We start from the raw sequence: 10,244 nt of genomic DNA, 5'->3' as shown, positions 1-10,244 counted from the left end.
GTTGAGTGCCGAGGTAAGTGGTGACAGAAAGGTGCAGAATAAACAGATAGAGCATCTGAAGTCCTGCAACCTCTCTACCGGTGTGAATAAGCTTTGGGCTACTGTCAAGGCTTTGTCTAACCCGAAGAGACATGACCGAGTCAAAGTTCAATTCAATGGTCATGCCTCTTCGGACCCGAAGAAGTGCGCGAGCTATTTTAGCCGGAAATTCACACTGCACCCTTCTGTAGACAAAGCCCAGCGATGTGTTAACCGACGGCTGCGCAAAATGCCAAACGACTGCGCGCCACTTACTTTCACTGATGAGGCGGCTCAGAATGTCATCAACAAATCAAAATCTTCTAAATCCATTGACCCTGATGGAATTAACATGCTAATGCTAAAGCATTTAGGTTCGACGGGAGGAAGCTATCTCACCAAGATCCTCAACCTGTCGCTGACCACTCTTCAAATACCCGATGTGTGGAAAGTCGGAAGAGTGGTCCCACTACTGAAACCTGGGAAACGCGCCAACAAAGAGAAATCTTATCGTCCGATAACTCTCCTCTCCCCAGTAGTGAAGGCACTTAAGGCCTTGCTACTCCCGACCTTCACTCACCACTTGAGCCTAGCCAGCCACCAGCATGGATTCCGAAAAGTGCACAGCACCACCACAGCACTTAGCGTCATACACGCTCAGATAGTTCGTGGCCTCAACCAGAAACCACTTTGTGAGAGAACGACACTGTCACTCATACAACGCTACTGCAGGACATCGAACAAACTACGCTCCCTCCAGGACTGAAGAGGTGGACCATGAACTACCTGAACAGTCGTCAGTCAACCGTCCTATTTCGAAACATCTAAACTGAGAAGAATTAAACAGGGGGTTCCGCAGGGTGGTGTCCTCTCCCCGCTACTGTTTAACTTCTACATCTCGAGACTCCTGCAACCACCAGAGGGATGTGATAGATGGCTGGGATCGATGGCATGTGTTCGAAAGTAAACAACTACCTCTCTGACCTTTCAATAACCCTAAGATGTTAGGTGTAACGTTTGATAGTCTATGCTCCTTCACTCCCTATACGACCGCGATTATCGCCAAGGCACGGAGCCGCAACAAAATCCTCAATTCTACCGCAACTACGCAGAACGAATACGGTCGCCTGGATGCAGTGGTACGCAGATGAGGAAACTTCAGACCTGTCAAAATACTGCACTCCGGACCACGACGGGATGCCTCTTGATGGCTCCCATCGAACACCTTCGTAGTGAGACGCTTATGCGTAATGAACTTCTCTCCAACAGTTCCGGCTGGGAGCGGAACCACCTCCTAGGAACATCATGAGGTATTTTCTTAACTACGTCGACGCCATCGAACAGTACGCCGACAGGACTTCGGACGCTACTAACTTCCGACAGGCACTGACCGCCATTCACAGTGAAGCAATCAACACCTTCACCGACTCCCTTCCAGTGAATGGCGTTCTTGGAGTCAAAACACCACCCATTGCAGACGAAGAGCTCGAGTTGAAGCGAGAAACGCGAATGACCCTAGCGCAGCTTCATTCTGGATACTGTAGCAGGTTAAGCTCCTACTTATCCAGAATAGTCTCCTCATGACACTGGCCACCTCGTTGCATACCCCGCCAACCCCACTCATCTAACACCTTTTTCCCTTTGGTCCAACAACATTGAAATCAAATAATCGGCCTTCAAGTGAATTTATCGTGAACGCCATTCCCCATGGAAAAGTTCACAAATTTGTGATTTTCTTATCTCTTGATCTTCACATAAGAAAATTCAGCCATATCCGAAAATTTTCTCTAATCTAATCTAAACTATCAGTAACTTGTAAACATACCATAAAAACTATTGATTACATACTTGATTTTAAAAACTTTTTTATGAACTACTTGATTTTAAAAACTTTTTTATGAACTAAGGGCTATTAACAATATACAAATGACAGCAAAGCTGAAAATCCCAATATAGGAAAGGTGTTTGGAAAAGAAAACCACAAAGAAGTGCATATGTTCTGAATGAAAATACATGATTCTACAAATTACAAGGGCCACCTTTGGAATCGAGTTCAAAAAGAAAAAAGGTAACCACCGATTTTCAAGTTGGTACCCAATGTAGGGCCATTCTAGCAGTTTTCTTAAATTTATTATTCTAATAACAATTTTATCCACATAATTCGTGATACGAATTTTGAGGTTCGCGTGAAAATAAAAATGCATGGGAATAATTTATTTACGCTAAGTTTACAATAAGACTGAATACCAGCTTAGTGCGTTGCGACAGTTTGTTCAATCGAAACGACGAATCACAAACTCGGCTAAAAATGTATGAACTTTGAGTATGAGCACATGTTGGACGATTTCAATGCACACGTACATAGACAGATGTATAGAAATGTGCAGAAAGTAAACGATGAAATCGGTGTATTGGATATACTCCCTTCCAACCACGGCTACCCACTTTTATCAAATATTTCAATACAACTACACATTTTTTCTCTATGCTCTAACACCAACGCACATTTTCGGGTTATTTTTTGTTTACCTCAATGCGATGTGAAAAAGTTTCTTTCATTCCTTGATTTATTTGAATGAGTGCGAAGACGAAAACATAATTGTCAATAGTGCCAAAAGAAAATCCCAAAAAGGGTAATAAAAAAACGATTGAAAGACGCATGTCATTGGTGATCGTACCATCGTAAAGGAGGCTCGTACAACAAGAAGGTAAGTAAGTGAATTTGATGTGATTTTTTTTAAATAATTTGCAAATAATTACTTCATTTATTTTTATAGCATTGGAAATCAGAACTGAATTGGAAGTAGCAGCAGCAGCTATATCATCAGAAGCGGCAAATATCAATTGCTAAGTATGTGAAAAAAGTGTGTGTACTTTGAAATTGGACTGCGCAGTCCAATATAATACGCAAAAATAAATACATACATATGGACATATGTGTTTTATGCGTTTAAGGCGGCCTGCACAATCAAATATAATATAACATTTCAATCATACAAATATAAGTACGATTCATAAGCAAATAATGTATAAGCTGATCGCAACTGATTCAACTTTGTTCTTTGTCGCTGATTTGAAGACAAATGTGACCATGAATGAAATTAACAGAATCAGCACACACAAAAAATTTGACACACCCCAGTGGCGGGTAGTAAAAAGATTTTTTGCGATAGACAACGGCATTTGGCAGACTGCAACCCTTTAGTTGTTGTTAAATAAATACAATTGAACAATAGATTAAATATTGAATTAAAATTATTTTTGCACTATATAATGTAAAAAAAAGTGTACAAATGAATTAGTGAAGTGTAAGTGGATATAAAAGTACAAAATATAAGTGTAAAATAAATGTTGGGTAAATTTTAGGGGAAACTTTAGTATACCATCCCACGACTTCAGGGTTAAAAGTGGTATGGTTGGATAGGGCTGATGCTCCAGATTAAGCAAATATATAATTATAGCCGCCGCAAACTTTTAGTTATTGAGATATTTGCATTTTAAGTCGAAAATTTCGCTAATTTCAATTTGCAATTTGTCGATTTATAGTAACTTTTTCTTTTATATTATGCACTTTTTATACACTTACACTTCACTGCAATACTTCTACATATTTATTTTATATTTATTATTTAGCTATTTGCTTAAAATAAGCATTTTATATTTTACATAAATATTATTACACACACAATAACAATAAGTGTTCCGTGTTGTCAAATAATAAGTGTTACCAAACGATTGAAAACAATAAAAATAAATAAAAAAAAAAAACTCAAATGCAGGAAAAAAATAATCCTGGCCGATCCAACACCGGGCTGTGCCAACACCGGGGTGTGTCAGGTTTTTTTTCGAGTAAAACTCTCTTTTTTGCTTTTTACTCATGATATAGCAAGAAAAAGGGATAATGATTTATGTATTTTGTGTATAAACCTATTTTTTATTCGTTTGATAAATGTGTAGATATGGCAATACTTATTATTTGACAACACGGAACACTTATTGTTATTGTGCGTGTAATAATATTTATGTAAAATATAAAATGCTTATTTTAAGCAAATATCTAAAATATTAATAAAAAATAAACATGAAGAAATATTGTAGTGAAGTGTAAGTGTATAAAGAGTGCATAATATGAAAGAAAAAGTTACTATAAATCGAGAAATTGCAAAATTAAATTTGGGAAATTTTCAACTTTAAATGCATATATCTCGAAAACTATAAGTTTGCGGCGGCTATAATTATATATCTTCCTAATTTGGAGCATCAGCCCTATCCAACCATACCACTTTTAACCCAGAAATCGTGGGATGGTATACTAAAGCCGAACCAAATTTTAGAATAGCATCCCCCGATTTCGGGGTTAAAATGGGTATGTACGGATGGAGGAGATGCTCCATATCAAGAAAATATGTATATTTAAAAAAATAACCCTGGTCGAGCGAATACCCGGGGTGACTGTAGTACTTTCGCGTAGTACTCCTTTCTGCGTTAAAATAAAAAAAAACATATTGAGTTTCGTTATAAAGTGGTTATATTTTTTGGTTATCTTGCACTGATATTGAAACAAAATTTGAGGTTTCGTTATAAAATGGTTAAATTTTGGTTATTATATCTGTCAGTGGCTCCGATTTATTTTTGATAATACGTTTTTTGTATATTAGGTGACAATATATATAATATTAATATATAATATTACTATAAAATATTACTTATTTCTTTATTAAATTAAATAAAGAACATATCCACATGAATGGATAGAGGAATTTTTGGGAAAAAGGCATGTCAGCGAATTTCCTTATTATCACATGGCAGCGCTCCATTTCGTCGTAATTTTTAGCACACACATGATGTTCACTACGAGTGTAAAATGTAATTTTTAAAATAAAGATTTCTTCGGTAAAAAGACTGTTAAAAGTGTAAAATGTGGATTTATTTAAAAGTTTATAGTTTAATGTAATTAATTTGAAATGAAAAATGTGAGTAAAGTGTGTTTAATGTGGTAAAATAGCTTGTTGAAATGTTTGATTTTGGGAATTTTTGAACTTTAAGGTCGAATATCTCGTAAACTAAGCGTTTGCGGTACCTATAACCCTTTTATTTTTTAATCAGGAGGACTTCCTCTTTCCAACGGTACCTTCAAATCGTGGCGCCAAAGAAATCGGAATTGTGCCAATATTTATCTGGAGAACGCCCTCTATCCGAACATACGCATTTTATTCCGGAAATCCTGGAACGGTATTTAAAGTCTATCAGATTTTAGTGATTTCTAAGCCGCCTGGCTATCTGTATATATGTATGTATAAATGTCTTCCTTGTTGTGAGTACACTCTTTGTGTGTTCGGTACTAACATTTGTAGATTAAAACAAGGAAAAACGTTAACTTCGGTTGCACCGAAGCTAAATACCCTTCACAGGTGCATTTCTGTTAGTAACTATGTGTCCAGTTTGTATGGAAGCTATATGCTATATTTAACCGATCTGATCAATTTCTTAGGAGATTACATTGTTGCTTTAGAAAAAAATACATATCAAATTTCGTGAATATGTCTTGTCAAATGTGAAAGTTTTCCATACAAGAACTTGATTCCGATCGTTCAGTTTGTATGGCAGCTATATGCTATAGTTAACCGATCTGAACAATTTCTCCGGAGATTACATTGTTGCCTTAGAAAATAATATATACCAAATTTCGTTAATATATCTTGTCAAATGTGAAAGTTGTCCATTCACCAAATTTCGTGAAGATACATTGTCAAATGTGAAAGTTTTCCATACAAGAACTTGATTCCGATCGTTCAGTTTATATGGCAGCCAGACAGACGGACATGGCTAAATCGACTCAGCTAGACATACTGATCATTTATATATATACTTTATAGGGTCTCCGACGATTCCTTCTGGGTGTTATAAACTTCGTGACAAACTTAAGATACCCTGTTCAGGGTATAATGAATGCATTATGCAAAGACTGTGAATTAAGGCTACAAAGTGCTGTCAGTTCTTCGCTGAATTCGATATTTCTACTTAATGGTCCTGCAATTGAAAGAATTATGAGTCAAAACCTCTAAAGCATGTATCTGCAAAGAGACCACGTCATCTCAATTAGGATAAGCGCGTTAATATTTTCAGCGCTTAGGTATAAAGAGGTTATGCAGAGAATGAACGGCACAATAGACCAAAGGTCGACTTGCATGCATCTTATTTGATCTAATCTAATCTTGTTAAACCAACATACTCTCTTTAGTGGACTAGTCAAATTTTAATTATACAATAACATCATAAGTTTGACACAAGGCAAATTCTAATTCAATGTGGTCAATCTCATTTAGTGTTGAAGAAAGCCTGATTAAAATATATTAATATGTAAAATTATGTTATTATTTTGTATTTAATTTATATCAAATTAAGAGTTTTGACAAACAAAATGGTTGCTGAACTGATAACTATATAAATAAATATGACAAATAATGCAAAATATACATATGTATGTATGCATATAACCTACATCTTAAATGAATAAACAGTAATTAAAAAAATGTTTTTTTATGAATTCAAACATCACAGTCATTGTAATAATGTATAAGTTCTAATTGGCAGCTACATAAATAAATAATTTATACAATACGTCGCCGTTTATAAAACTTGGAATTACTTTTACAAAATTTATATTGCAACATGTATATTCTTTTGGAATATTCACTTATATATGAAATATATATATAAACAAGTTTTACAAAACTTTAAGAAAGGATGATGTCATATCTACCCGATCATGTGAAAGGTACACAACATACAGAACATTTGCAATAAAATAATACAAACGCAAATTATATTTCTCTTACTGAATCTTTTACAAAATGTGACATCGTAATCTTGTTTAGTACAAATAATTTTTTTCAAATTAAAATAATTTTACTTTATTTGAAGTCCTAGAATAGGAATACTGTACTTAAAATACTGAACATAAACAATATCAAATGGCATAGCCAGATATAATTTACTTACGGAATCTTGAATTAAATGCGGCATTGTAAATTCGAAACTTTTTGTGCAGTAATTAGAACAACTTCACTTTAAAACTCAACTCCAACGGTTAACCAAACAGCAATGAACAAATAACATCAATACTTAATACTTCAATGAAGCACTTTAAACAATGTTGCCACCGTTTCCGATATAAAAAAATTAGAAAAAGTAATTACTACGGTTCAAACTCGAAGTATTTTGTTCCCAAAATTCTTGGTCAGACTACTATTACACATGAAGAAACTTGATAAATTTTTTGGAATATTTGCATTTGCCACAAACGCACAACAAAATGTTCATGACGATTCAGATATCGTAACTTTTGGCAGGGGTACTCGCCCATTTTCATTCATTTCAGAAAATAATGATAATTCCAATGTAAAGGAATTTACGCTTACAGATTCGCTTATTTACTATGCGAAACCGACCTTGCATAAGTTATCATAAGAATGTTTAACAGTCTAATGTTACGCCAAAGTCGCGTGTGGTCTGATCATAGCAATGTTTACAAACATATTGTTTATGTTCCGGTAAAAACAGGAAACTGCAGTGTAGCTGGCTACGGATGGCTTCAGGGAGTGTAATTTGCTGGTTTTTAATCTAGAATGTACTTAGTTAGCTGGTATTCCATTTGAAATAAATGAAGTGAACCCAAAATCAAGTGTTATTTTTTATAATTGGCGACCAACGTGGGTCATCAACACAAGTTTTATTTAATCGAAAATTTTTAATGAAATTTACGAGAAATCCAAATTAACAAGCAGAAGGGAACCTGCGATTATTAATTAATTGATATAGAATTGTGTGGTTGTCCGGTATACAAATTATTGGTGAATAACTTTAAAACGTACTAACTAAGTGCAAAGATTAGAGGAGTGTGAATATTTGTTTCTTTTTATTTTTTCATTCCATGATTGATTGTCTTATTGAACCCATAGCAGACCTCGCTGTACTTGTTTCCAACTTTCAGAATATTAACTTATCAGAAAGAATAAAAGAAAAAATTGAAATGAACGAATCAAGCCTAACTTAGGTAGTGAATTCAGATGTTAGTGCGGCATTGGTGCTTCAGAGAAGGGAATTTGAGGAAAAACTAGAATCGGAAGTTTGTCAAAAGAATCGGGGGTGATAACATTCGAAAAAATAAAAATTATCTCTAGCAGGACATGCAAAAATCACTTGATTTGTAAAATAGCTACCTGTATTTTCAGGTCAAAATGATTATTATGTTTCCTGGCGGGAGGCGGCACATAACGCATACGAAATATTTAAGGGTCACGATGGTTGCTCACGGCATTATCAAGCTGTGACTATCATCAGGAATAAAATCTGCGGTGCCGCCGATGCGCTATTATCATCATTCAGCACAGTCTTAAATTTTGAGGCAATTATAGCAAGACTGGAATTCACATATTCTGACAAACGACCAACGTACCTAATTGAACAAGAGCAATCCACCCTAAAAGGGGCCATACACGACACACACGTGCGTGAGTACCAGCTTAATTTAGTATTATATTCTAGACTAAAAATCAGCAAACTACACTCTCTGAAGCCATCTGCTGCCAGCTGGTGGCTCGGGCCAAGCGCAACTTTTGCCGTAACATTGAACTTTGTAAACATTCTTATGATAACTTCTGCTGACTCAGGCCACGAAATTTTGTCGTAACATTTGACTATTAAACATTCTTATGATAACTCCTCTCCTCCTAAGTAGGGTACGTCCGCGGACCCTCTTGTTGGCGTCTGAGCAATACTCTTACTACTGCAGCTTGCCTTCTCGGTTTTCTAGCGGAGGTTATTAGGATCAGAGACACGGCTATGACACTTGAAGCTATTAGGCTCAAAGTTGTTGCCCATTCTGTCTTGCAACCATTGTCTAATTGGACCATTAGTAGGGAATTTTCTAGAGTGCGGTGTCGCAAGTAAGATAAACTCATTATATCGTCGTGCCCGGTTATATTTACTTGAGTGGTCCACGGATGTCGTGCTACTCTTATTGGGATGTTGTTGCTTTTTGTGTAGATCGTTCCATTAACGCTAGATTCACCCGAAAAAGTTACTGGGTAAGTAATACCTCTTTTTACTAAAAGAGTAGCGTTGTCATGTGTTACTGTTGCGGTGTGATCGTTTATAATGACCAGGCCGTCATCAATTTCTTGAACAGGATCAACTGTTGGCCAAATGTTGTTCTGCACTTCGCTGTAACGCTGGCTACCAACTGTTGAGTGCACGTCGTAATATTTAGTTGCTTGCAAAATTTTATAGATGTCCTAGCACAATCGTACAAGGAGTGTTTTTTGCCGCAGACCACTACAGCGTTATTTCGAAGGGATAGCAATTTATTGTGGAAGTGGAAAAGCTTACTGTCATGAAATACTTTAAGCTTAGAAACTAATAACAAATCAGTTGCGGTCACTTTATTGAGTATAGTTATTGTCTTTAAGTTTATCAAGTTCTATCGTTCTTCTTCTTCTTAATTGGCGTAGACACCGTTAACTCGATTATAGCCGAGTTAACAACAGCGCGCCAGTCGTTTCTTCTTTTCGCTACGTGGCGCCAATTGGATATTCCAAGCGAAGTCAGGTCCTTCTCCACTTGGTCCTTCCAACGGAGTGGAGGTCTTCCTCTTCCTCTGCTTCTCCCGGCGGGTACTGCGTCGAATACTTTCAGAGCTGGAGTGTTTTCATCCATCCGGACAACATGACCTAGCCAGCGTAACCGCTTCTTTTAATTCGCTGAACTATGTCGATGTCGTCGTATATCTCGTACAGCTCATCGTTCCATCGAATGCGATATTCGCCGTGGCCAACGCGCAAAGGACCATAAATCTTTCGCAGAATTTTTCTCTCGAAAACTCGTAACGTCGACTCATCGGTTGCTGTCATCGCCCAAGCCTCTGCACCACACAGCAGGACGGGAATTATGAGCGACTTATAGAGTTTGGCTTTTGTTCGTCGCGAGAGGACTTTACTTTTCAATTGCCTACTCAGTCCGAAGTAGCACCTGTTGGCAAGAGCAATCCTGCGTTGGATTTCCAGGCTGACATTGTTGGTGGTGTTAATACAGGCTCCTAAATAGGCGGAATTATCTACAACTTCAAAGTTATGACTGTCAACAGTGAGGTGAGAGCCAAATCACGAGTGCGACGACTGTTTGTTTGATGACAGGAGATATTTCGTCTTGCCCTTGTTCACTGCCAG

The 10,244-nt window shown here is 36.7% G+C and overlaps 1 protein-coding gene and 1 long non-coding RNA gene across 2 annotated transcripts in view; both read right to left on the bottom strand.

The window, feature by feature from the left end:
• LOC126765108 (thioredoxin-2-like) overlaps window positions 1-7,157 on the bottom strand; it is a 27,242-nt gene extending 20,085 nt beyond the window's left edge. Inside the window, exon 1 of the mRNA XM_050482725.1 lies at window positions 7,021-7,157. Within this exon, the coding sequence (XP_050338682.1) occupies window positions 7,021-7,044 (24 nt within the window). The 5' untranslated portion in view covers window positions 7,045-7,157. The remainder of the gene's footprint in view (window positions 1-7,020) is intronic.
• On the bottom strand, window positions 4,524-5,701 carry LOC126765117 (uncharacterized). The gene is made up of 2 exons (XR_007668266.1): window positions 5,099-5,701; window positions 4,524-4,869 (listed from the first exon to the last, which is right to left on the bottom strand). It is a non-coding gene; the product is annotated as an uncharacterized LOC126765117 (long non-coding RNA).
• Window positions 7,158-10,244: the final 3,087 nt, after the last annotated feature.

The sequence above is a fragment of the Bactrocera neohumeralis genome, unplaced genomic scaffold (genome assembly GCF_024586455.1).
Source record: "Bactrocera neohumeralis isolate Rockhampton unplaced genomic scaffold, APGP_CSIRO_Bneo_wtdbg2-racon-allhic-juicebox.fasta_v2 cluster10, whole genome shotgun sequence".
NCBI classification, from domain to species: Eukaryota; Metazoa; Arthropoda; class Insecta; order Diptera; family Tephritidae; genus Bactrocera; species Bactrocera neohumeralis.
The sequence above is the reverse complement of the archived record's forward strand: the minus strand, read 5'-3'. Positions and strand labels throughout refer to the sequence as shown.